The sequence below is a fragment of the Eucyclogobius newberryi genome, unplaced genomic scaffold (assembly GCF_026437365.1).
Source record: "Eucyclogobius newberryi isolate DKJ021-1_F unplaced genomic scaffold, fEucNew1.0.hap1 SCAF_19, whole genome shotgun sequence".
Lineage (NCBI taxonomy): Eukaryota > Metazoa > Chordata > Actinopteri > Gobiiformes > Gobiidae > Eucyclogobius > Eucyclogobius newberryi.
Window position 1 is genome coordinate 5,182,762 of NW_027315823.1, and position 27,106 is coordinate 5,209,867.

General features: G+C 49.7%; 1 protein-coding gene across 2 annotated transcripts in view; it reads left to right on the forward strand.

The window, feature by feature from the left end:
- Nucleotides 1-27,106, forward strand: part of LOC140365209 (low-density lipoprotein receptor-related protein 1-like) — a 234,181-nt gene that overhangs the window by 80,957 nt on the left and 126,118 nt on the right. For both annotated transcript variants that reach the window (XM_072451496.1, XM_072451497.1), the window contains exons 7-14: nucleotides 11,517-11,679; nucleotides 14,429-14,651; nucleotides 17,187-17,376; nucleotides 17,460-17,603; nucleotides 24,079-24,315; nucleotides 25,036-25,216; nucleotides 25,571-25,793; nucleotides 26,388-26,577. In XM_072451496.1, coding sequence (XP_072307597.1) covers nucleotides 11,517-11,679; nucleotides 14,429-14,651; nucleotides 17,187-17,376; nucleotides 17,460-17,603; nucleotides 24,079-24,315; nucleotides 25,036-25,216; nucleotides 25,571-25,793; nucleotides 26,388-26,577 — 1,551 coding nt within the window. The remainder of the gene's footprint in view (nucleotides 1-11,516; nucleotides 11,680-14,428; nucleotides 14,652-17,186; nucleotides 17,377-17,459; nucleotides 17,604-24,078; nucleotides 24,316-25,035; nucleotides 25,217-25,570; nucleotides 25,794-26,387; nucleotides 26,578-27,106) is intronic.

A 27,106-nucleotide genomic window follows, 5' to 3' on the forward strand; every position in this document is an offset into this window, starting at 1 on the left:
CTCGTCTCTCTCTTTAGGCTCTCGTCTCTCTCTTTAGGCTCTCGTCTCTCTCTTTAGGTTCTCGTCTCTCTCTTTAGACTCTCGTCTCTCTCTTTAGGCTCTCGTCTCTCTCTTTAGGCTCTCGTCTCTCTCTTTAGGCTCTCGTCTCTCTCTTTAGGTTCTCGTCTCTCTCTTTAGGTTCTCGTCTCTCTCTTTAGGCTCTCGTCTCTCTCTTTAGGTTCTCGTCTCTCTCTTTAGACTCTCGTCTCTCTCTTTAGGCTCTCGTCTCTCTCTTTAGGCTCTCGTCTCTCTCTTTAGGCTCTCGTCTCTCTCTTCGGGCTCTCGTCTCTCTCTTCACGCTCTCGTCTCTCTCTTTAGACTCTCGTCTCTCTCTTTAGACTCTCGTCTCTCTCTTTAGGCTCTCGTCTCTCTCTTTAGGCTCTCGTCTCTCTCTTTAGGCTCTCGTCTCTCTCTTTAGGCTCTGGTCTCTCTCTTTAGGCTCTCGTCTCTCTCTTTAGGCTCTCGTCTCTCTCTTTAGGCTCTCGTCTCTCTCTTTAGACTCTCGTCTCTCTCTTTAGGCTTTCGTCTCTCTCTTTAGGCTCTCGTCTCTCTCTTCACGCTCTGGTCTCTCTCTTTAGGCTCTCGTCTCTCTCTTAGGCTCTCGTCTCTCTCTTTAGGCTCTCGTCTCTCTCTTTAGGCTCTCGTCTCTCTCTTTAGCCTCTAGTCTCTCTCTTTAGACTCTCGTCTCTCTCTTTAGGCTCTCGTCTCTCTCTTTAGGCTCTCGTCTCTCTCTTTAGGCTCTCGTCTCTCTCTTTAGGTTCTCGTCTCTCTCTTTAGGCTCTCGTCTCTCTCTTTAGACACTCGTCTCTCTCTTTAGGCTCTCGTCTCTCTCTTTAGGCTCTGGTCTCTCTCTTTAGGCTCTCGTCTCTCTCTTTAGGTTCTCGTCTCTCTCTTTAGGCTCTCGTCTCTCTCTTTAGGCTCTCGTCTCTCTCTTTAGGTTCTCGTCTCTCTCTTTAGGCTCTCGTCTCTCTCTTTAGGTTCTCGTCTCTCTCTTTAGGTTCTCGTCTCTCTCTTTAGGCTCTCGTCTCTCTCTTTAGGTTCTCGTCTCTCTCTTTAGACTCTCGTCTCTCTCTTTAGGCTCTCGTCTCTCTCTTTAGGCTCTCGTCTCTCTCTTTAGGCTCTCGTCTCTCTCTTTAGGCTCTCGTCTCTCTCTTTAGGCTCTCGTCTCTCTCTTCACGCTCTCGTCTCTCTCTTTAGGCTCTCGTCTCTCTCTTCACGCTCTCGTCTCTCTCTTTAGGCTCTTGTCTCTCTCTTCACGCTCTGGTCTCTCTCTTTAGGCTCTCGTCTCTCTCTTCACGCTCTGGTCTCTCTCTTTAGGCTCTCGTCTCTCTCTTCACGCTCTTGTCTCTCTCTTTAGGCTCTCGTCTCTCTCTTCACGCTCTGGTCTCTCTCTTTAGGCTCTTGTCTCTCTCTTCACGCTCTGGTCTCTCTCTTTAGGCTCTTGACTCTCTCTTTAGGCTCTCGTCTCTCTCTTTAGGCTCTCGTCTCTCTCTTTAGGCTCTGGTCTCTCTCTTTAGGCTCTCGTCTCTCTCTTTAGGCTCTCGTCTCTCTCTTTAGGCTCTCGTCTCTCTCTTTAGACTCTCGTCTCTCTCTTTAGGCTTTCGTCTCTCTCTTTAGGCTCTCGTCTCTCTCTTCACGCTCTGGTCTCTCTCTTTAGGCTCTGGTCTCTCTCTTTAGGCTCTCGTCTCTCTCTTTAGGCTCTCGTCTCTCTCTTTAGGCTCTCGTCTCTCTCTTTAGGCTCTCGTCTCTCTCTTTAGGCTCTGGTCTCTCTCTTTAGCCTCTGGTCTCTCTCTTTAGACTCTCGTCTCTCTCTTTAGGCTCTCGTCTCTCTCTTTAGGTTCTCGTCTCTCTCTTTAGGCTCTCGTCTCTCTCTTTAGGTTCTCGTCTCTCTCTTTAGGCTCTCGTCTCTCTCTTTAGACTCTCGTCTCTCTCTTTAGGCTCTGGTCTCTCTCTTTAGGCTCTGGTCTCTCTCTTTAGGCTCTCGTCTCTCTCTTTAGGTTCTCGTCTCTCTCTTTAGGCTCTCGTCTCTCTCTTTAGGCTCTCGTCTCTCTCTTTAGGTTCTCGTCTCTCTCTTTAGACTCTCGTCTCTCTCTTTAGGCTCTCGTCTCTCTCTTTAGGCTCTCGTCTCTCTCTTTAGACTCTCGTCTCTCTCTTTGGGCTCTCGTCTCTCTCTTTAGGCTCTGGTCTCTCTCTTTAGGCTCTCGTCTCTCTCTTTAGGTTCTTGTCTCTCTCTTTAGGCTCTCGTCTCTCTCTTTAGGCTCTCGTCTCTCTCTTTAGGTTCTCGTCTCTCTCTTTAGACTCTCGTCTCTCTCTTTAGGCTCTCGTCTCTCTCTTTAGGCTCTCGTCTCTCTCTTTAGGTTCTCGTCTCTCTCTTTAGGCTCTCGTCTCTCTCTTTAGGCTCTCGTCTCTCTCTTTAGGTTCTCGTCTCTCTCTTTAGGTTCTCGTCTCTCTCTTTAGGCTCTCGTCTCTCTCTTTAGGTTCTCGTCTCTCTCTTTAGACTCTCGTCTCTCTCTTTAGCCTCTGGTCTCTCTCTTTAGGCTCTCGTCTCTCTCTTCACGCTCTGGTCTCTCTCTTTAGGCTCTTGTCTCTCTCTTCACGCTCTGGTCTCTCTCTTTAGGCTCTTGACTCTCTCTTTAGGCTCTTGACTCTCTCTTTAGGCTCTTGTCTCTCTCTTTAGGCTCTGGTCTCTCTCTTTAGACTCTCGTCTCTCTCTTTAGGCTCTCGTCTCTCTCTTTAGCCTCTGGTCTCTCTCTTTAGACTCTCGTCTCTCTCTTTAGGCTCTCGTCTCTCTCTTTAGGCTCTCGTCTCTCTCTTTAGGCTCTCGTCTCTCTCTTTAGGTTCTCGTCTCTCTCTTTAGGCTCTCGTCTCTCTCTTTAGACTCTCGTCTCTCTCTTTAGGCTCTCGTCTCTCTCTTTAGGCTCTGGTCTCTCTCTTTAGGCTCTCGTCTCTCTCTTTAGGTTCTCGTCTCTCTCTTTAGGCTCTCGTCTCTCTCTTTAGGCTCTCGTCTCTCTCTTTAGGTTCTCGTCTCTCTCTTTAGACTCTCGTCTCTCTCTTTAGGCTCTCGTCTCTCTCTTTAGGCTCTCGTCTCTCTCTTTAGGTTCTCGTCTCTCTCTTTAGGCTCTCGTCTCTCTCTTTAGGCTCTCGTCTCTCTCTTTAGGTTCTCGTCTCTCTCTTTAGGTTCTCGTCTCTCTCTTTAGGCTCTCGTCTCTCTCTTTAGGTTCTCGTCTCTCTCTTTAGACTCTCGTCTCTCTCTTTAGGCTCTCGTCTCTCTCTTTAGGCTCTCGTCTCTCTCTTTAGGCTCTCGTCTCTCTCTTTAGGCTCTCGTCTCTCTCTTCACGCTCTCGTCTCTCTCTTTAGGCTCTCGTCTCTCTCTTCACGCTCTCGTCTCTCTCTTTAGGCTCTTGTCTCTCTCTTCACGCTCTGGTCTCTCTCTTTAGGCTCTCGTCTCTCTCTTCACGCTCTCGTCTCTCTCTTTAGGCTCTCGTCTCTCTTCACGCTCTGGTCTCTCTCTTTAGGCTCTTGTCTCTCTCTTCACGCTCTGGTCTCTCTCTTTAGGCTCTTGACTCTCTCTTTAGGCTCTTGACTCTCTCTTTAGGCTCTTGTCTCTCTCTTTAGGTTCTCGTCTCTCTCTTTAGGCTCTCGTCTCTCTCTTTAGGCTCTCGTCTCTCTTTTTAGGCTCTGGTCTCTCTCTTTAGGCTCTCGTCTCTCTCTTTAGGTTCTCGTCTCTCTCTTTAGGCTCTCGTCTCACTCTTTAGGCTCTCGTCTCTCTCTTTAGGTTCTCGTCTCTCTCTTTAGACTCTCGTCTCTCTCTTTAGGCTCTCGTCTCTCTCTTTAGGCTCTCGTCTCTCTCTTTAGGTTCTCGTCTCTCTCTTTAGGCTCTCGTCTCTCTCTTTAGGCTCTCGTCTCTCTCTTTAGGTTCTCGTCTCTCTCTTTAGGTTCTCGTCTCTCTCTTTAGGCTCTCGTCTCTCTCTTTAGGTTCTCGTCTCTCTCTTTAGACTCTCGTCTCTCTCTTTAGGCTCTCGTCTCTCTCTTTAGGCTCTCGTCTCTCTCTTTAGGCTCTGGTCTCTCTCTTTAGGCTCTCGTCTCTCTCTTTAGGTTCTCGTCTCTCTCTTTAGGCTCTCGTCTCTCTCTTCACGCTCTCGTCTCTCTCTTTAGGCTCTTGTCTCTCTCTTCACGCTCTGGTCTCTCTCTTTAGGCTCTTGTCTCTCTCTTCACGCTCTGGTCTCTCTCTTTAGGCTCTTGACTCTCTCTTTAGGCTCTTGTCTCTCTCTTTAGGCCTGGTGTACTTTTATACAAACAAATATTGTGTCCCATTTGTATTTGTATAATGTTAGTGTATCTCATTCTGGACCGGCCCAGAGAAGGTTATTTAAAGTATGGGACACTTGAATAGTCCCTCATGAGCCACGAGCCGCGTGGACCATCTCCAGATCTTTGAATTATTGCTGTAAAAGACAGATTATCTCTTAATACCAGATCTTCTTCTTCTTCTTCTTCTTCTTCTTCTTCTTCTTCTCGTCTCTCTCTTTAGGCTCTCGTCTCTCTCTTTAGGCTCTCGTCTCTCTCTTTAGGCTCTCGTCTCTCTCTTTAGGTTCTCGTCTCTCTCTTTAGGCTCTCGTCTCTCTCTTTAGACACTCGTCTCTCTCTTTAGGCTCTCGTCTCTCTCTTTAGGCTCTGGTCTCTCTCTTTAGGCTCTCGTCTCTCTCTTTAGGTTCTCGTCTCTCTCTTTAGGCTCTCGTCTCTCTCTTTAGGCTCTCGTCTCTCTCTTTAGGTTCTCGTCTCTCTCTTTAGGCTCTCGTCTCTCTCTTTAGGTTCTCGTCTCTCTCTTTAGGTTCTCGTCTCTCTCTTTAGGCTCTCGTCTCTCTCTTTAGGTTCTCGTCTCTCTCTTTAGACTCTCGTCTCTCTCTTTAGGCTCTCGTCTCTCTCTTTAGGCTCTCGTCTCTCTCTTTAGGCTCTCGTCTCTCTCTTTAGGCTCTCGTCTCTCTCTTCACGCTCTCGTCTCTCTCTTTAGGCTCTCGTCTCTCTCTTCACGCTCTCGTCTCTCTCTTTAGGCTCTTGTCTCTCTCTTCACGCTCTGGTCTCTCTCTTTAGGCTCTCGTCTCTCTCTTCACGCTCTGGTCTCTCTCTTTAGGCTCTCGTCTCTCTCTTCACGCTCTTGTCTCTCTCTTTAGGCTCTCGTCTCTCTCTTCACGCTCTGGTCTCTCTCTTTAGGCTCTTGTCTCTCTCTTCACGCTCTGGTCTCTCTCTTTAGGCTCTTGACTCTCTCTTTAGGCTCTCGTCTCTCTCTTTAGGCTCTCGTCTCTCTCTTTAGGCTCTGGTCTCTCTCTTTAGGCTCTCGTCTCTCTCTTTAGGCTCTCGTCTCTCTCTTTAGGCTCTCGTCTCTCTCTTTAGACTCTCGTCTCTCTCTTTAGGCTTTCGTCTCTCTCTTTAGGCTCTCGTCTCTCTCTTCACGCTCTGGTCTCTCTCTTTAGGCTCTGGTCTCTCTCTTTAGGCTCTCGTCTCTCTCTTTAGGCTCTCGTCTCTCTCTTTAGGCTCTCGTCTCTCTCTTTAGGCTCTCGTCTCTCTCTTTAGGCTCTGGTCTCTCTCTTTAGCCTCTGGTCTCTCTCTTTAGACTCTCGTCTCTCTCTTTAGGCTCTCGTCTCTCTCTTTAGGTTCTCGTCTCTCTCTTTAGGCTCTCGTCTCTCTCTTTAGGTTCTCGTCTCTCTCTTTAGGCTCTCGTCTCTCTCTTTAGACTCTCGTCTCTCTCTTTAGGCTCTCGTCTCTCTCTTTAGGCTCTGGTCTCTCTCTTTAGGCTCTCGTCTCTCTCTTTAGGTTCTCGTCTCTCTCTTTAGGCTCTCGTCTCTCTCTTTAGGCTCTCGTCTCTCTCTTTAGGTTCTCGTCTCTCTCTTTAGACTCTCGTCTCTCTCTTTAGGCTCTCGTCTCTCTCTTTAGGCTCTCGTCTCTCTCTTTAGACTCTCGTCTCTCTCTTTGGGCTCTCGTCTCTCTCTTTAGGCTCTGGTCTCTCTCTTTAGGCTCTCGTCTCTCTCTTTAGGTTCTCGTCTCTCTCTTTAGGCTCTCGTCTCTCTCTTTAGGCTCTCGTCTCTCTCTTTAGGTTCTCGTCTCTCTCTTTAGACTCTCGTCTCTCTCTTTAGGCTCTCGTCTCTCTCTTTAGGCTCTCGTCTCTCTCTTTAGGTTCTCGTCTCTCTCTTTAGGCTCTCGTCTCTCTCTTTAGGCTCTCGTCTCTCTCTTTAGGTTCTCGTCTCTCTCTTTAGGTTCTCGTCTCTCTCTTTAGGCTCTCGTCTCTCTCTTTAGGTTCTCGTCTCTCTCTTTAGACTCTCGTCTCTCTCTTTAGCCTCTGGTCTCTCTCTTTAGGCTCTCGTCTCTCTCTTCACGCTCTGGTCTCTCTCTTTAGGCTCTTGTCTCTCTCTTCACGCTCTGGTCTCTCTCTTTAGGCTCTTGACTCTCTCTTTAGGCTCTTGACTCTCTCTTTAGGCTCTTGTCTCTCTCTTTAGGCTCTGGTCTCTCTCTTTAGACTCTCGTCTCTCTCTTTAGGCTCTCGTCTCTCTCTTTAGCCTCTGGTCTCTCTCTTTAGACTCTCGTCTCTCTCTTTAGGCTCTCGTCTCTCTCTTTAGGCTCTCGTCTCTCTCTTTAGGCTCTCGTCTCTCTCTTTAGGTTCTCGTCTCTCTCTTTAGGCTCTCGTCTCTCTCTTTAGACTCTCGTCTCTCTCTTTAGGCTCTCGTCTCTCTCTTTAGGCTCTGGTCTCTCTCTTTAGGCTCTCGTCTCTCTCTTTAGGTTCTCGTCTCTCTCTTTAGGCTCTCGTCTCTCTCTTTAGGCTCTCGTCTCTCTCTTTAGGTTCTCGTCTCTCTCTTTAGACTCTCGTCTCTCTCTTTAGGCTCTCGTCTCTCTCTTTAGGCTCTCGTCTCTCTCTTTAGGTTCTCGTCTCTCTCTTTAGGCTCTCGTCTCTCTCTTTAGGCTCTCGTCTCTCTCTTTAGGTTCTCGTCTCTCTCTTTAGGTTCTCGTCTCTCTCTTTAGGCTCTCGTCTCTCTCTTTAGGTTCTCGTCTCTCTCTTTAGACTCTCGTCTCTCTCTTTAGGCTCTCGTCTCTCTCTTTAGGCTCTCGTCTCTCTCTTTAGGCTCTCGTCTCTCTCTTTAGGCTCTCGTCTCTCTCTTCACGCTCTCGTCTCTCTCTTTAGGCTCTCGTCTCTCTCTTCACGCTCTCGTCTCTCTCTTTAGGCTCTTGTCTCTCTCTTCACGCTCTGGTCTCTCTCTTTAGGCTCTCGTCTCTCTCTTCACGCTCTCGTCTCTCTCTTTAGGCTCTCGTCTCTCTTCACGCTCTGGTCTCTCTCTTTAGGCTCTTGTCTCTCTCTTCACGCTCTGGTCTCTCTCTTTAGGCTCTTGACTCTCTCTTTAGGCTCTTGACTCTCTCTTTAGGCTCTTGTCTCTCTCTTTAGGCTCTGGTCTCTCTCTTTAGACTCTCGTCTCTCTCTTTAGGCTCTCGTCTCTCTCTTTAGCCTCTGGTCTCTCTCTTTAGACTCTCGTCTCTCTCTTTAGGCTCTCGTCTCTCTCTTTAGGCTCTCGTCTCTCTCTTTAGGCTCTCGTCTCTCTCTTTAGGTTCTCGTCTCTCTCTTTAGGCTCTCGTCTCTCTCTTTAGACTCTCGTCTCTCTCTTTAGGCTCTCGTCTCTCTTTTTAGGCTCTGGTCTCTCTCTTTAGGCTCTCGTCTCTCTCTTTAGGTTCTCGTCTCTCTCTTTAGGCTCTCGTCTCACTCTTTAGGCTCTCGTCTCTCTCTTTAGGTTCTCGTCTCTCTCTTTAGACTCTCGTCTCTCTCTTTAGGCTCTCGTCTCTCTCTTTAGGCTCTCGTCTCTCTCTTTAGGTTCTCGTCTCTCTCTTTAGGCTCTCGTCTCTCTCTTTAGGTTCTCGTCTCTCTCTTTAGGTTCTCGTCTCTCTCTTTAGGCTCTCGTCTCTCTCTTTAGGTTCTCGTCTCTCTCTTTAGACTCTCGTCTCTCTCTTTAGGCTCTCGTCTCTCTCTTTAGGCTCTCGTCTCTCTCTTTAGGCTCTGGTCTCTCTCTTTAGGCTCTCGTCTCTCTCTTTAGGTTCTCGTCTCTCTCTTTAGGCTCTCGTCTCTCTCTTCACGCTCTCGTCTCTCTCTTTAGGCTCTTGTCTCTCTCTTCACGCTCTGGTCTCTCTCTTTAGGCTCTTGTCTCTCTCTTCACGCTCTGGTCTCTCTCTTTAGGCTCTTGACTCTCTCTTTAGGCTCTTGTCTCTCTCTTTAGGCCTGGTGTACTTTTATACAAACAAATATTGTGTCCCATTTGTATTTGTATAATGTTAGTGTATCTCATTCTGGACCGGCCCAGAGAAGGTTATTTAAAGTATGGGACACTTGAATAGTCCCTCATGAGCCACGAGCCGCGTGGACCATCTCCAGATCTTTGAATTATTGCTGTAAAAGACAGATTATCTCTTAATACCAGATTCTTCTTCTTCTTCTTCTTCTTCTTCTTCTTCTTCTTCTTCTTCTTCTTCTTCTTCTTCTTCTTCTTCTTCTTCTTCTTCTTCTTCTTCTTCTTCTTCTTCTTCTTCTTCTTCTTCTTCTTCTTCTTCTTCTTCTTCTTCTTCTTCTTCTTCTTCTTCTTCTTCTCCTGTTCATCTCTGGAGTCTAAACTGCAGAGGTCTGAGCTCTGAGTTGGTGTCATCCTGAACACCTTCTTCCTCTTTGCTCCTGAACACCTTCTCCTTCCTCTTTGCTCCTGAACACCTTCTTCCTCTTTGCTCCTGAACACCTTCTTCCTCTTTGCTCCTGAACACCTTCTTCCTCTTTGCTCCTGAACACCTTCTTCCTCTTTGCTCCTGAACACCTTCTTCTTCCTCTTTGCTCCTGAACACCTTCTTCTTCCTCTTTGCTCCTGAACACCTTCTTCCTCTTTGCTCCTGAACACCTACTTCCTCGTTGCACCTGAACACCTTCTTCCTCTTTGCTCCTGAACACCTTCTTCCTCTTTGCTCCTGAACACCTTCTTCTTCCTCGTTGCTCCTGAACACCTTCTTCTTCCTCTTTGCTCCTGAACACCTTCTTCCTCTTTGCTCCTGAACACCTTCTTCTTCCTCGTTGCTCCTGAACACCTTCTTCTTCCTCTTTGCTCCTGAACACCTTCTTCCTCGTTGCTCCTGAACACCTTCTTCCTCTTTGCTCCTGAACACCTTCTTCTTCCTCTTTGCTCCTGAACACCTTCTTCTTCCTCGTTGCTCCTGAACACCTTCTTCCTCTTTGCTCCTGAACACCTTCTTCCTCGTTGCTCCTGAACAGCTTCTTCCTCTTTGCTCTTGAACACCTTCTTCCTCTTTGCTCCTGAACACTTCTTCCTCTTTGCTCCTGAACACCTTCTTCCTCTTTGCTCCTGAACACCTTCTTCCTCTTTGCTCCTGAACACCTTCTTCCTCTTTGCTCCTGAACACCTTCTTCCACTTTGCTCCTGAACACCTTCTTCCTCTTTGCTCCTGAACACCTTCTTCCTCTTTGCTCCTGAACACCTTCTTCCTCGTTGCTCCTGAACAATCGTCGTCTCTTTGTGCGATCGCTGACTGGACGTTTGTTTGAGCGCAGGAAGGAAGTGGCTCCACACAACGACCCAAACTTTACTCCTTACTTAACGTCCCGTGTTGACGTTTCACCTGATGTCGGCGCTGCCCGTGTGGTCCTGCCCACAGACCCGACTCGGGGGTCCGGGGTCGTGGAAAACAGCAGACTTTGGCCTCACAGGAGCACTACATGTGGTCAGAAATGTGGTCAGAAATGTGGTCAGAAGGCTTAAGAGGAACATGAGGGGGCTATTTTTACATACGCTGGTCATTTTAAATTAAATGCATTATTTAAAACCATTTTGAGGAAGAAATAACACATTTTTCCATGTATTGTGGGTGGTTTGCATGCTAATGAGAGCTATGAGAGTTTTTATAAGAGTTTTTCTATTAAGAGTGTTTTTTTTTTTAAGTTTTCTATAAGTTATCTGTTCTTTATTATTTACTTCTGTACATGTTGCAACACTGGAATTTCCCCATTGTGGGACAAATAAAGGCTTATCTTATCTTAATGTGTATATGAATGTATGTATTTCTTAGTTTATCTATTTGTTAGTCACGGGTCACATTTTACACATGAAATTGTAATAAAATATATGGCTTTTTATATGAATATAAATATATAAATATAAGTTTTCTGATTGCATTGTTAAAGGCGGTATGGACGATTTTTTGGCGATTTGAGAACGCAGGTGGAAGTGCGCATGCGCACTCCCCCGTGTGGACTGATACAACACACACGTGCGTTTGTTTATTAGCACAACGGAGTGCATCGCATCTCTCGTCTCCCGTAGATTTCTGTCCACTTCTGCGTCAGCTCGAACTGTCTTTCTCCGTCTTCATTTCGCCCCGTACACTGAGGGAACTATATTATGATAGATCCATGCGCTTAGGCACGCGGAAACGTGGGGACGAGCCTGACGCAGCTGCAGGTGAGCGGTAGGTGTGTTTTATGATTGATACGTGGCAGGACAAATGATTTATCCATGCCACGAGGAAATATGATAAAAAATTTGCTGAAAAAAATCGTCCATACCACCTTTAATAATATTATACTTACAGTTTGGATTTTGACTTTTACCATGACTGTTAAAACAATCGTCACATTGATCAAAAGCATTTGTCACTAACTTAAAGGTTTATTCCTGCTCAGTTCCAGCCAATTTGTACAAGGTCTTTGGCAAATTAAACTAAAACTAATGCAGAAATATTTCTTCTGCATTTGACATTTGCAATTCAGCGTAAAGTTACTCGTTGATTTGTTTGCAGCGGTTGTTCCAAAGTTGTTCCTCACTTACGTTTGCATTCGACGAGTTTACAAATGCGTTTCACGACTTTCAGGCGCCAGAGCGGAGGTTGTAGCGTGCTAGCGGTTGCTAACGGCGCGTCGGCATCACTTCCTGGTCGGTGGCGGACGAAAACCGTATTATTACCGTATTTTCCGGACTATAAGTCTAACCCCCCACCTTTTTTCATAGTTTTGGCCGGGGGGCGACTTATACTTATATTTGTACTTATACTTATACTTATACTCCGGAGCGACTTGTATGTGATATTATTAGTTATTATCACACTTGCAACAGCATTTCATACTCTGTTTATATACTGTTTTTTTCTTCTCTATTATGCATTTTTTGGGCTGTAGTCCGGAAAATATGGTAATCAGACAGCATGCAGCGGTTTCATTTTGACCCGAATAGCTGCTTTTACACCACATTCTAAGCGGATACTGTCCCTTTAAGCACGGTTTGCTGTTTTAAATATAAATACTTTAACTTGTGATGTTTTTTCCGTGTGTTGTGTAGCGCTCGGGGAGTGAATACCTGTTTGGATAAAGTAAACGTGTGGTCAGCGGTCTCATGCTCTCAATGACCCCGCCCTCTCAATGACCCCGCCCGTGTCCTTCCTCTGTCCTTGAGCAGATGTGGAGCAGATGGCCATCGACTGGCTCACGGGGAACTTTTACTTCGTGGACGACGTGGACGACCGGATCTTCGTGTGCGACGGCGACGGTCAGACGTGCGTGACGCTGCTGGACCAGGAGCTGTACAACCCCAAAGGCATCGCCCTGGATCCCAACATGGGGTCAGTGCTGCGCCGTCACTCGCACTGACCGTCACTCGCACTGACCGTCACTCACACTGACCGTCACTCCCGCTGACCGTCACTCGCACTGACCGTCACTCACACTGACGTCACTCACACTGACCGTCACTCGCACTGACCGTCACTCACACTGACGTCACTCGCACTGACCGTCACTCACACTGACGTCACTCACACTGACCGTCACTCCCGCTGACCGTCACTCGCACTGACCGTCACTCACACTGACGTCACTCACACTGACCGTCACTCCCGCTGACCGTCACTCGCACTGACCGTCACTCACACTGACGTCACTCACACTGACCGTCACTCGCACTGACCGTCACTCACACTGACGTCACTCACACTGACCGTCACTCCCGCTGACCGTCACTCGCACTGACCGTCACTCACACTGACGTCACTCACACTGACCGTCACTCCCGCTGACCGTCACTCGCACTGACCGTCACTCACACTGACGTCACTCACACTGACGTCACTCACACTGACCGTCACTCCCGCTGACCGTCACTCGCACTGACCGTCACTCACACTGACGTCACTCACACTGACCGTCACTCCCGCTGACCGTCACTCGCATTGACCGTCACTCACACTGACCGTCACTCCCGCTGACCGTCACTCGCACTGACCGTCACTCCCGCTGACCGTCACTCGCACTGACCGTCACTCACACTGACGTCACTCACACTGACCGTCACTCCCGCTGACCGTCACTCGCACTGACCGTCACTCACACTGACGTCACTCCCGCTGACCATCACTCGCACTGACCGTCACTCACACTGACCGTCACTCGCACTGACCGTCACTCACACTGACGTCACTCACACTGACCGTCACTCGCACTGACCGTCACTCACACTGACCGTCACTCACACTGACGTCACTCGCACTGACCGTCACTCATACTGACGTCACTCACACTGACCGTCACTCGCACTGACGTCACTCACACTGACCGTCACTCCCGCTGACCGACATGATTAAGTTTTTCTTATTTTTATGTCTATGTTTTGCATTCATTGTTGTTTTGTCCTCCCAGTCACTTTAGCTTCAGATTATAAATAGGATGTTACTCTTAGTTTCTCCAAATACTCTTTACTCTTACTGGGGTCATTTCTTGGACCACTATTTTGTACTTCTACTCGCAAAAAAACAGCAAAAGTAAGAGTAACGGTACTTCGAAATAACGTTAGTCTTACTTTTGCTGTTTTTGGATACTTTACCCAGTCCTGGTGATGACGTTGTGTCCTCATCAAAAACATATCTGGAGTTGTATTTAGCTTGTCCTCTCCCGCTGAGCCTCACAAACACTTCAGTGACATCATAAGTAGAGGTCAGAGGTCTGAGAGGTCAGAGGTCTGAGAGGTCAGAGGTCTGAGAGGTCAGAGGTCGCTTGAGCTGTACCACAATATTCAATACATGTAACATTTAGACTCGACATTGGCTCCGTTCACACTCCCGGTTTATTCTTGATGTAGTTCTGGTTTTGTCCTGATTTGGGTGCATTTTTGGGGAAATGTATTTGATAAAATCCAGAAATGCAGTTTAAAATAATAACAGATGAGAGAACATGGTGAACAGGTGTACGTATGCTAACGCTAACACCTTCAGCTACATGACGTATGCTAATGCTAACACCTTCAGCTACATGAGGCACAGACAGAACTGTGGTAAGTGTCTGGTATGTTAACGTAACATATGAACAGTTATTCAGATAACTATAGCATAAAGAACATGCTAACAAGTTTAGCAAAGCATCAGTTTTACCCCAAATCACTAAATCCATTGAATTCTTCTTCCTCTGTGTCACTTCTAAACAACTCCACAAACTCCAGAGGAAGAGGAAGTGCAGATTCTTCTTCTGCGTCGCTTAGAGCCTAGAGCGCCCTCTTGTGGTCGTCAGTGTGAAAATAACAAATAATATCACATATAAGTCGCTCTATAAGTTGCCAAAACTATGAAAAAAGTTATAGTCCGGAAAAAAACGGTAATGACATTCCAGTACATTACAAAAAGCAAGCGTGAAATATGAATGATCATTTAATAGACTCGTTCATTCATTTCCCACCGCGTGTTTCTGTTTGGGGTCGCGGGCGACTGGAGCCTGTCCCGGTGACTTAGGGCCTTAGGCGGGGCGCACCCTGGACTGGGGCTCGTCGCAGAGTTGCCACAGAGACAAAGACACAGCGAAACATTCTCTAGAGGCAGACTCAATTATTGTTTTTATTGGACGAGTTCATCAGTTGGATTCTGTTTGATACTAAAATGGACCAGTTTTAAGGGCGTTGTCGGCAGGATTATCACGTTAGATTAGCCGTTTTTGTTCCCCGTAGGGAAATTTGTCCTCCTGCATTTGACCCATATTTCACCCTGTGCCACTGGATCAGCCTGTGAGGAGCAGCGCCCTGGGGGGGGGGATTTTAACCCGTTCGGCATGTTTTGTTTGATCTCTGTAGATTGTTTGCTCGCCGTCCGTTTCTCCTTTTTCATTACAAAAAGCAAGCGTGAAATATGAATGATTATTTGAAGTAGGTTTTGTTATATATTTATCATACATACAGGAAATTGAGACGGGAAAAGTACTATTGACTCTAACTCTAAGTCTCTAACAAAGGTTTGACGTAACAAAATATGTGATGAGAATTAGAACAATGTCGTTTTTTTACGGTCAGACCACAAAGGATCGACGTGACTCTCTGCGTTCTTGTTTCTCCAGGAAGGTGTTCTTCACGGACTACGGTCAGATCCCCAAAGTGGAGCGCTGCGACATGGACGGGCAGAACCGGACGAAGCTGGTGGACAGCAAGATCGTGTTCCCGCACGGCATCACGCTGGACCTGGTGAGCCGGCTGGTCTACTGGGCCGACGCCTACCTGGACTACATCGAGGTGGTGGACTACGAGGGCAAGAACCGGCACACCATCATCCAGGGGCTTCTGGTGAGCGACGCGGGCCAAGCCTTTAGGGACGCTTCCACCCGTCCGTGGGTTTGAGACGTCGCGCGTTGATGATGTCACGCGCGCCGTCGCCTCTCGCTGTTCGAGAGTCGTGACAAACGGAGCATAAAGGTGAAAAGGAAAAGGGTTTATACTTGAAGAAGACTTTTGTGGACATTTCCATCTGCTTTTCCTCGTCTACGCGCCCTCAAAGCTTTGTGTCTGATCCTTAAATATAACGCCCGGACAGTTGGAAAATGAGGCTCCTTAAAACTGTCTGCGAGTAGGTTAGCGTTTACTAGCATAGCCACGTAATAATGTGTAAACAAGTGTTAGCGTTAGCCGCTAACGACCTGAAAAAAAAACGCTTCGCCTCAGTCTAAAGTGATCTCTGTAAGTCCACTGGTCCCTCCTGACCACAGTCACACATTTCTGGACAAATGGGACGTGACAGAAGATAAATCCTTTGTTTTGAGATTTTTTGTTGGCACAGCCCACAGTGAACATGCAGCTTTAGTCCTCTAGAGGCAGCAGTGTGACAAGTGTGTGACATCACTTCAGACCTATGAATTAAGTTGCTCTCTATCAATTATGTACGGTATCCAGGCTTTTAGATAGAGGGCCGTCTTCCCGTATTTTGGACGGGGTATTTTAAAAATGTGGACGGGCATTTTTGAGTGCAGGGATGGCACAAAATCTTAGAAAAAAAGGAGAATATTATCATTAAATCGAGCCGGGAAGTATTTGACAATAGTCCGTCATTACAGTTGACTGTTTACAAGTCAAAATTTGCATGCTGCGCGCTGATTGGTCGTCAAAATTTGTGTGCTTGGCTCTTATTGGCTGCCGAGCCGTGGTCCAGAGAATGCCGAAGCTACTAGTTTTTTCGCAGAGTCGGCCCCTGTACCCCTGGACAAAATCTAAAAGCCTGACGGTATCGGTATCTTCTCGCGTACGGAACCGACCAGCCGTTAGAATGCGCTTCGCAGTGCACATTCTTTTACCGAAATAATTGTCGGGCTCTAGTCGACTAAAGAAGGGCATCGATTCGTCGACTAAAAGGGGCGTGGCGCTGACAAAAGCTGTCAAAACGATTAAAAAAGGTCCATGATTTGACCTGAGTGAGGGAACGATGGAGCGTGAGATTGAACCGGGGAATCGCCTCGGGACCCTCCGGAAGAGCTAAAGATAACGCTGGAGAAAACGGACAGACGGACGGTCGATTTGAACATGACCCAAAGTGCGCTGAGGTCACAGGAGAACACGCAACCGCAAATATTTACACGGAAAACCACGAAACAGTGCGGTTTTATCTGTGAAAAGACAGATAAAACTGATCTCAAGGCAACTCGCTGCGTGCCTTCTCCTGTCTACAGCTGCGACTATAAATCCTTTAGTTAATAAAAACAATTAAAGATCTACTACACAATAAACACACGCTGCCTGTTCCAAACTCCTCCTCGTGTTCCGAACTCTTTGTATCTCCGCTACAATCGCCTCGTGTCCCTCTGGTGTGAAACCCTCTCGTCTCTCGCAGTGAGTTAGGACGCTATTTCCTTTTTCATTATCTCTCTTGATTAATGCCGTCTAATACTTTGCGCTCAGTGTGGCGCCGCGGACACATCGCTTAAACCGGTGCCGCGGACCCAAGACGAATAGTGTTAATCCGACTCCCGCCTCAGGTTGCAGGCGGAGGCGCTGGTAACGGGCGTTTATCGAGGAGTCTGTGTGAAAAACTAAATTAGATCTGATAAAACGCCGAGCTGCTTAAGTGGAACGATTGTTATTTCATTTAATAGACTCGTTCATTCATTTCCCACCGCGTGTTTCTGTTTGGGGTCGCGGGCGACTGGAGCCTGTCCCGGTGACTTAGGGCCTTAGGCGGGGCGCACCCTGGACTGGGGCTCGTCGCAGAGTTGCCACAGAGACAAAGACACAGCGAAACATTCACTAGAGGCAGACTCAATTATTGTTTTTATTGGACGAGTTCATCAGTTGGATTCTGTTTGATACTAAAATGGACCAGTTTTAAGGGCGTTGTCGGCAGGATTATCACGTTAGATTAGCCGTTTTTGTTCCCCGTAGGGAAATTTGTCCTCCTGCATTTGACCCATATTTCACCCTGTGCCACTGGATCAGCCTGTGAGGAGCAGCGCCCCGGGGGGGGGGGATTTTAACCCGTTCGGCATGTTTTGTTTGATCTCTGTAGATTGTTTGCTCGCCGTCAGTTTCTCCTTTTTCTCTCCCCAAAATGTTGAACGCTTAAATGTAAATTCCGGTTCCACTTTTGCTGTCGGGCTCCAGCGACAGTTTTGTGAAACCGTTGCATCATGTTGGAGTTTGATTGAGGACGCACTTGCATATAAATGTTGTAACAAATGCGTTTATCTCTTGGTACTTTCCTTTAAAAACTCAACAAGTCGCACAATTACACAATAAATGTAAACTCTTCTAGGTCCGGGAATATCTCAAGCGTTTTGGATTGCGAAAGCCTCAAGGGATCCACATCGTAACCATTCCCTTTCTTCCCGTTGGCAGATCGAGCATCTGTACGGCCTGACGGTGTTCGAGAACTACCTTTACGCCACCAACTCGGACAACGCCAACATGCAGCCGAAGACCAGCGTGATCCGTGTGAACCGCTTCAACAGCTCGGACTATCAGGTGGTGACGCGCGTGGACAAGGGCGGAGCTCTGCACGTTTACCACCAGAGACGGCAGCCTCCCGGTGAGCGCCCGACTCCGTTTTTGTCCAGTTGTGGCTCCTAAGACTCTCCTCCAGTTTGTACAAAAATGTTCCTCTCCCTCCAGTGCGCAGCCACGCCTGTGAGGTGGATCAGTTCGGTAAACCCGGCGGCTGCTCTGACATCTGTCTCCTCGGTAACGGGCACAAGAATCGGACGTGCCGGTGTCGCTCTGGCTTCAGCCTCGGCAGCGACGGGAAGTCCTGCAAAAGTGAGTGATCCTTACGGTAATGTTTTTAACACAGGTTAAACAAAGGAAATGTTCTCATAGAATCCGCTGCAGTTAGATCTCATTTCCACATCTAAGTGTAATGAGTTTGAATTATTCTTTAATTACAAGGTTCAGGGCATTGTAAGTAAGTAACAACCCTGAAACCATCGACTGCAGACTCTTTGCACCTGTAACTGGCAAAACTGTCCATAATCCTGACAGAGATGTGCGGTCCAAGTGTAGAAGAAAAGGTATAGGCCGTATGGAATAATGGATGTGATTATTTTGTTCTGTCCTTCTTAATTACGGCTGAGCAATTTTGGAGAAACATGGAATAGCAACCATGCGCAACGGCTAGCTCTCTCGCTTCACACCAAGAGATCGATTCCCGGGTGTCGTGAGGCCTTTCTGTGTGGAGTTTGCACGTTCTCCTCGTGTGTGCGTAGGTTTCCTCCGAGTTCTCTGGTTTCTTCTCCCAATAAAAGAATGTTCAATAGGCTCCTCCCCCGAAATCTCAGCGCCCCGATACGACAGGTGAACATTAGCATTAGCCAGTGCCCCTCTCTGTAAATAATATAGAATAAACAGACAATAAACAAAACCTGCTTAAATGAGTGAATCTCTCGACAATTGTGATTGAAGTTTATGTTTCAGGACTTTTTTCAATTTAATTTATTCTTTCAAAGCCCAAAATCACAGCAGCAGATTCAGGAGTGCACCCACCATCAAACACAATGGAGAAGTGCCCCAGAGCGCCCCCTTGTGTCTGTGTGAGAAAGAGTGCCCCCTGGTGCCTGTGTGAAAAGAGCGCCCCCTGGTGTCTGAGTGAGGAAGAGCGCCTCCTTGTGTCTGTGTGAGAAAGAGTGCCCCCTGTGTCTGTGTGAGGAAGAGCGCCCCCTGGTGTCTGTGTGAGAAAGAGTGCCCCCTGGTGCCTGTGTGAAAAAGAGCGCCCCCTGGTGTCTGTGTGAGGAAGAGCGCCCCCTGTGTCTGTGTGAGGAAGAGCGCCCCCTGTGTCTATGTGAGGAAGAGCGCCCCCTGGTGTCTGTGTGAGGAAGAGCGCCCCCTGTGTCTGTGTGAGGAAGAGCGCCCCCTGGTGTCTGTGTGAGGACGAGCGCCCCCTGGTGTCTGTGTGAGGAAGAGCGCCCCCTGGTGTCTGTGTGAGGAAGGGCGCCCCCTGTGTCTGTGTGAGGAAGAGCGCCCCCTGTGTCTGTGAGAGGAAGAGCGCCCCCTGTGTCTGTGTGAGGAAGAGCGCCCCCTGTGTCTGTGTGAGGAAGAGCGCCCCCTGTGTCTGTGTGAGGAAGAGCGCCCCCTGGTGTCTGTGTGAGGAAGGGCGCCCGCTGTGTCTGTGAGAGGAAGAGCGCCCCCTGTGTCTGTGTGAGGAAGGGCGCCCCCTGGTGTCTGTGTGAGGAAGAGCGCCCCCTGTGTCTGTGTGAGGAAGAGCGCCCCCTGGTGTCTGTGTGAGGAAGAGCGCCCCCTGTGTCTGTGTGAGGAAGAGCGCCCCCTGGTGTCTGTGTGAGGAAGAGCGCCCCCTGTGTCTGTGTGAGGAAGGGCGCCCCCTGTGTCTGTGTGAGGAAGAGCGCCCCCTGTGTCTGTGTGAGGAAGAGCGCCCCCTGTGTCTGTGTGAGGAAGAGCACCCCCTGGTGTCTGAGTGAGGAAGAGCTCCCCCTGTGTCTGTGTGAGGAAGGGCGCCCCCTGTGTCTGTGTGAGGAAGAGCGCCCCCTGTGTCTGTGTGAGGAAGGGCGCCCCCTGTGTCTGTGTGAGGAAGAGCGCCCCCTGTGTCTGTGTGAGGAAGAGCGCCCCCTGTGTCTGTGTGAGGAAGAGCGCCCCCTGTGTCTGTGAGAGGAAGAGCGCCCCCTGTGTCTGTGTGAGGAAGATCGCCCCCTGTGTCTGTGTGAGGAAGGGCGCCCCCTGTGTCGTTGTGAGGAAGAGTGCCCCCTGTGTCTGTGAGAGGAAGAGCGCCCCCTGTGTCTGTGTGAGGAAGAGCGCCCCCTGTGTCTGTGTGAGGAAGAGCGCCCCCTGTGTCTGTGTGAGGAAGAGCGCCCCCTGGTGTCTGTGTGAGGAAGAGCGCCCCCTGGTGTCTGTGTGAGGAAGAGCGCCCCCTGGTGTCTGTGTTAGGAAGAGCGCCCCCTGGTGTCTGTGTGAGGAAGAGCGCCCCCTGGTGTCTCTGTGAGGAAGAGCGCCCCCTTTGCCTGTGTGAGGAAGAGCGCCCCCTTTTCCTGTGTGAGGAAGAGTGCCCCCTGGTGTCTGTGTGAGGAAGAGCGCCCCCTTTGTCTGTGTGAGGAAGAGCGCCCTCTTTGCCTGTGTGAGGAAGAGCGCCCCCTGGTGTCTGTGTGAGGAAGAGCGCCCCCTGGTGTCTGTGTTAGGAAGAGCGCCCCCTTTGCCTGTGTGAGGAAGAGCGCCCCCTGGTGTCTGTGTGAGGAAGAGCGCCCCCTGGTGTCTGTGTGAGGAAGAGCCCCCCCTGGTGTCTGTGTTAGGAAGAGCGCCCCCTGGTGTCTGTGTGAGGAAGAGCGCCCCCTGGTGTCTGTGTGAGGATGAGTGCCCTCTGGTGTCTCTGTGAGGAAGAGCGCCCCCTTTACCTGTGTGAGGAAGAGCGCCCTCTTTGCCTGTGTGAGGAAGAGCGCCCCCTGGTGTCTGTGTGAGGAAGAGCGCCCCCTGGTGTCTGTGTGAGGAAGAGCGCCCCCTGGTGTCTGTGTTAGGAAGAGCGCCCCCTTTGCCTGTGTGAGGAAGAGCGCCCCCTTTGCCTGTGTGAGGAAGAGCGCCCCCTGGTGTCTGTGTGAGGAAGAGGGCCCCCTGTGTCTGTGTGAGGTAGAGCGCCCCCTGTGTCTGTGAGAGGAAGAGCGCCTCCTTGTGTCTGTGAGAGGAAGTGCGCCCCCTGTGTCTGTGTGAGGAAGAGCGCCCGCTGTGTCTGTGTGAGGAAGAGCGCCCCCTGTGTCTGTGTGAGGAAGAGCGCCCCCTGTGTCTGTGTGAGGAAGAGCGCCCTGGTGTCTGAGTGAGGAAGAGCGCCCCCTGTGTCTGTGTGAGGAAGAGCGCCCCCTGTGTCTGTGTGAGGAAGAGCGCCCCCTGGTATCTGTGTGAGGAAGAGCGCCCCCTGGTGTCTGTGTGAGGAAGAGCGCCCCCTGTGTCTGTGTGAGGAAGAACGCCCCCTGTGTCTGTGTGAGGAAGAGCGCCCCCTGTGTCTGTGTGAGGAAGAGCGCCCCCTGTGTCTGTGTGAGGAAGAGCGCCCCCTGTGTCTGTGTGAGGAAGAGCGCCCCCTGGTGTCTGTGTGAGGAAGAGCGCCCCCTGTGTCTGTGTGAGGAAGGGTGCCCCCTGTGTCGTTGTGAGGAAGAGTGCCCCCTCTGTCTGTGAGAGGAAGAGCGCCCCCTGTGTCTGTGTGAGGAAGAGCGCCCCCTGGTGTCTGTGTGAGGAAGACCGCCCCCTGGTGTCTGTGTTAGGAAGAGCGCCCCCTGGTGTCTGTGTGAGGAAGAGCGCCCCCTGGTGTCTCTGTGAGGAAGAGCGCCCCCTTTGCCTGTGTGAGGAAGAGCGCCCCCTGTGTCTGTGTGAGGAAGAGCGCCCCCTTTTCCTGTGTGAGGAAGAGTGCCCCCTGGTGTCTGTGTGAGGAAGAGCGCCCCCTGTGTCTGTGTGAGGAAGAGCGCCCTCTTTGCCTGTGTGAGGAAGAGCGCCCCCTGGTGTCTCTGTGAGGAAGAGCGCCCCCTGGTGTCTGTGTTAGGAAGAGCGCCCCCTTTGCCTGTGTGAGGAAGAGCGCCCCCTGGTGTCTGTGTGAGGAAGAGCGCCCCCTGGAGTCTGTGTGAGGAAGAGCCCCCCCTGGTGTCTCTGTTAGGAAGAGCGCCCCCTGGTGTCTGTGTGAGGAAGAGCGCCCCCTGGTGTCTCTTTGAGGAAGAGCGCCCCCTTTGCCTGTGTGAGGAAGAGCGCCCCCTGGTGTCTCTGTGAGGAAGAGCGCCCTCTTTGCCTGTGTGAGGAAGAGTGCCCCCTGGTGTCTGTGTGAGGAAGAGCGCCCCCTTTGTCTGTGTGAGGAAGAGCGCCCCCTGGTGTCTGTGTGAGGAAGAGCGCCCCCTGGTGTCTGTGTTAGGAAGCGCCCCCCCTGGTGTCTCTGTTAGGAAGAGCGCCCCCTGGTATCTGTGTGAGGAAGAGCGCCCCCTGTGTCTGTGAGAGGAAGAGCGCCCCCTGTGTCTGTGTGAGGAAGAGCGCCCCCTGTGTCTGTGTGAGGAAGAGCGCCCCCTGGTGTCTGTGAGAGGAAGAGCGCCCCCTGTGTCTGTGTGAGGAAGAGCGCCCCCTGTGTCTGTGTGAGGAAGAGCGCCCCCTGGTGTCTGTGTGAGGAAGAGCGCCCCCTGGTGTCTCTGTGAGGAAGAGCGCCCCCTTTGCCTGTTTGAGGAAGAGTGCCCCCTGGTGTCAGTGTGAGGAAGAGCGCCCCCTGTGTCTGTGTGAGGAAGAGCGCCCTCTTTGCCTGTGTGAGGAAGAGCGCCCCCTGGTGTCTGTGTGAGGAAGAGCGCCCCCTGTGTCTGTGTGAGGAAGAGCGCCCCCTGGTGTCTGTGTGAGGAAGAGCGCCCCCTGGTGTCTGTGTTAGGAAGAGCGCCCCCTTTGCCTGTGTGAGGAAGAGCGCCCCCTGGTGTCTGTGTGAGGAAGAGCGCCCCCTGTGTCTGTGTGAGGAAGAGCGCCCCCTGTGTCTGTGTGAGGAAGAGCTCCCCCTGTGTCTGTGTGAGGAAGTGCAATGATAGCGTTTGTTTTAGTAAAGCTCTGTTTCAAATGAGACTTAAAACTCTCTGAAGATAAACAAGACGTTCTTGATTGATTTGTCGTCTCGTTATAAATGTTCGGGCCGTTGTCTGCATCGATCTGAAGCCAAGGACGAGCAAGGTTAGATTTGAGATGCTCAAAGCAGAAGAAGAGGAAGAGAAAGAAGAAGAAGAAGAAGAAGAAGAAGAAGAAGAAGAAGAAGAAGAAGAAGAAGAAGAAGAAGAAGAAGAAGAAGAAGAAGAAGAATCCACGAGGACTTGAATATTCAGTGAAACAATAATAGAGTTTTATTGATCTGCTGAAATTGCCCTTTTGCTTATTAAACATAAAACATTTAACACGGCAACAAACCTTTTTCTGACATTCTTATCTAAACGACATAATCAATCGTCTCTTAGCAGTTGGATGTCCTTTAGTCCTTTAGTCCTTTAGTCCTTTAGTCCTTTAGTCTTAGCTGACCATCATTTTTATTAGTGGACTATATTTCTATGGATCACAGCAGGACAAGGTTTGGAACTGTCACTTTAATCTGCAGTTTTCCTGATAAATACTGTTTACTTGTAGTTTCATGTCAATGTATTTGTGATTGTGTCTCCTGTGGTCTCATGGTCACTGCACTTTGGGTCAGTGGTTTGGAGCATGTGGTCTGAGACACAAAGTACTTCCTGTTTTACAGATAGGATCTCAACCAGTTTAGGGCAGTGCCAGTGATGCCCGCCCTGCCCTCTCGTCTCTGTAAAGGGCCCATGAACAGGGACATATCTAAAAGGCACCAGAATACAAAAAAATTAAGGATTTTTGTTGAAAACTTCTTGGTTGGGTCCCAGATCCCACTTTGGGTTGAGCTTTATGTAATATGTATTAAATAAAATGTATTACAAAAACTATATATCTACAGAAATAGTCACCTTAAGGTTCTTACAGACATCCAATCTCGGGTCTGGGGGCCCCACTGAGCATTTCTGCTTATGGAAATAAGGAGCCAAAACACCACATTAAATATCTCTGTATCTGCCCAAAACTGCATCAAGACCACGAGCTCATGATAATTCATGCATTAAAAGAACTTCTTCCAGAGATGCTCCAGTGAACAGCAGATCCAAGCATGAAAACTCCAAGCATGAGAACTCCAAGCATGAGAACTCTGTGCATTCTCCTTTCTGCTGTCGCACATCTGAGAACAGATCAACACTGGTTTAACGCTAACACTCTTTATATGTTTTAAAGGCACTGGATGCACTTCACAGATTTATCACACACGACACGTCACTGTGTTTGTACCAGAGAGTCCGACCTCAGACATTCTCCCACATTTACCTCAGACTTTATCCCACATTGATCTCAGACATTCTCCCACATTTACCTCAGACATTCTCCCATATTTACCTCAGACATTATCCCACACTTACCTCAGACATTCTCCCACATTTACCCCAGACTTTATCCCACATTTACCTCAGACATTCTCCCACATTTACCTCAAACATTCTCCCACATTCACCTCAGACATTCTCCCACATTTACCTCAGACTTTATCCCACATTTACCTCAGACATTCTCCCACATTTACCTCAGACTTTATCCCACATTTACCTCAGACATTCTCCCACATTTACCTCAGACTTTATCCCACATTTACCTCAGACATTCTCCCACACTTACCCCAGACATTCTCCCACCATACTACACTTTAAAGGCACCTTTTAGCCCTCTTTTAAATGCATTTGTGGTTGTTTTTCCGTAGAGCCCGAGCACGAGTTGTTCCTGGTGTACGGCAAAGGTCGCCCGGGGGTCATCAGGGGCATGGACATGAACGCCAAAGTGCCGGACGAGTACATGATCCCCATCGAGAACCTGATGAACCCGCGCGCCCTGGACTTCCACGCCGAGAGCGACTTCATCTACTTCGCCGACGCCACCAGCTACATCATCGGGCGGCAGAAGATCGACGGGACGGAGCGGGACACAATCCTGAAGGAGGGTGAGCGGACCAACCGCTTTAGTCCTTTAGGGGGCGCTAAGAGGCTTATGTTGACATTTCAGATGAGGCCGCGGGTCGATGTGACTCTGTGGGTCGGTCACTGTGGCCATTTTGGTTTTCTGACCCCTCCGGACACATGAAAGCCAAACTGACCCATTCAGACCCAACAAACCTGTGTAGTATTCATGTGTCCATCAGCTTCTGCCACAGCTCTGAGGGGCGGGTTATTTATGTTAATTAACAGCTTAGACTACTGCCCCCGCGACCCGGCCCCGGATAAGCGGAAGAAAATGGATCAATGGAAGATTAACTGCTCAGTAAAACAGATTTTGACAAATTTGTGAACAATATTTGAGATGAATGGGTGTTTATAGAAAAGCTTTCATATCTTTGTGTGTTTTATGTCTATATTTGTGTTCAGTGCAGTTCCTGTTACTCCCCCCAAAGGTCGTTATTGATGAAAGGAACTCATGACCAGAGAGTCACTTTACCATAAACGCACCAGAACCAGTGACGGTTCTGATCTTCTCCTCAGAGCTAACATAGAGTCAATATTCGACTGTATCCACGGCTTCCAGATCGTTTTAGATCTTTAAACTCTCACCACACTCTCCACGTTTTTAAAGTCACCACATAACCACAGAAAGCCTTCAAATCCACTGTTTTTGGCGTTCAACTCTTTGTCTCGCTCTTGTTCCCGCGCCTCACTCGCGGCCGCAGGCATCCACACGGTGGAGGGCATCGCCGTGGACTGGATGGCCCAAAACTTGTACTGGACCGACGACGGGCCCAAGAAGACCATCAGCGTGGCCCGACTGGAGAAGGCGTCGCAGACCAAGAAGACCCTGATCGAGGGCAAGATGACGCACCCGCGAGCCATCGTGGTGGACCCTCTGCACGGGTGAGAGCTGGGGGCGGGGGAGAGGGGGAGGAGACAGGGGGAGAGGAGGAGGAGACAGGGGGGAGGGGGAGGAGACAGGGGGAGAGGGGGGAGGAGACAGGGGGAGAGGGGGAGGAGACGGGGAAGGGGGGGAGGAGACAGGGGGCGAGGGGGAGGAGAGGGGGGAGGAGACAGGGGGAGAGGGGGGAGGAGACTGGGGGTGAGTGGGGAGAGAAGAAGGAGGAACACTGAAGGGAGATTGTCATGAATTGTCAAATGTTCTTATCGTGACGACACCAGTTTTAAGACATTCTAGTTTTGACTCATGGGACTTCCTGGTCAGACGATGAGGTCATCCTGTAAACTGTCCCGCAGGTGGATGTACTGGACCGACTGGGAGGAGGACCCCAAGGCCAGCAAGCGCGGCAAAATCGAGCGCGCCTGGATGGACGGGACCAACCGAAACGTGTTCCTCACCAGTAAAACCGTCCTCTGGCCGAACGGACTGAGCCTGGACATCCCCAAAGGAATCCTGTACTGGGTCGACGCCTACTACGACCGCATCGAGATGGTGTACCTCAACACGTCCGAGAGGAAGGTAAGAACATGTCAGAGAGGAAGAACATGTCTGAGAGGAAGGTATGAACATGTCTTAGAGGAAGAACATGTCTGAGAGGAAGAACATGTCTGAGAGGAAGAACATGTCTGAGAGGAAGGTATGAACATGTCTGAGAGGAAGAACATGTCTGAGAGGAAGAACATGTCTGAGAGGAAGAACATGTCTGAGAGGAAGGTATGAACATGTCTGAGAGGAAGAACATGTCTGAGAGGAAGAACATGTCTGAGAGGAAGGTATGAACATGTCAGAGAGGAAGAACATGTCTGAGAGGAAGAACATGTCTGAGAGGAAGAACATGTCTGAGAGGAAGAACATGTCTGAGAGGAAGGTATGAACATGTCTGAGAGGAAGAACATGTCTGAGAGGAAGAACATGTCTGAGAGGAAGAACATGTCTGAGAGGAAGGTATGAACATGTCTGAGAGGAAGAACATGTCTGAGAGGAAGAACATGTCTGAGAGGAAGAACATGTCTGAGAGGAAGGTATGAACATGTCAGAGAGGAAGGACACTACTGAAAGGAAGAGCACGTCTACCACAAGAATGAGATGAAAATAACGTGTTGTTTCCTGCAGACGGTGTACGAGGGGCAGGAGCTGAACCACGCCTTCGGCCTGTGTCACTACAAGCACTTCCTGTTTTGGAACGAGTATCGCAGCGGCAGCATCTTCAAACTGGACACCACGACGGGCGTGGCCGCCCTGCTCCGCAACGAGAGGCCGCCCATCTTCGAGATCCGCATGTACGACGCCCAGCAGCAGCAAGGTGCCCCTTACCCTTACCCTAACCCTTACCCCAACCGTAACCCTAACCCTTACCCTAACCCTAACCCTTACCCCAACCCTAACCCTAACCCTTACCCTAACCCTAACCCTTACCCTAACACTAACCCTTACCCTAACCCTTACCCTAACACTAACCCTTACCCTAACCCTTACCCTAACCCTTACCCTAACCCTTACCCCAACCCTAACCCTTACCCTTACCCTTACCCTAACCCTAACCCTAACCCTAACCCTTACCCTTACCCCAACCCTAACCTTACCCTAACCCTAACCCTTACCCTAACCCTAACCCTTACCCTTACCCCAACCCTAACCCTTACCCTAACCCTTACCCCTACCCTAACCCTTACCCTTACCCTAACCCTTACCCTTACCCTTACCCTAACCCTTACTCTTACCCTTACCCTAACCCTTACCCTTACCCTAACCCTTACTCTTACCCTTACCCTAACCCTTACCCCAACCCTAACCCTTACCCTAACCCTAACCCTTACCCTTACCCCAACCCT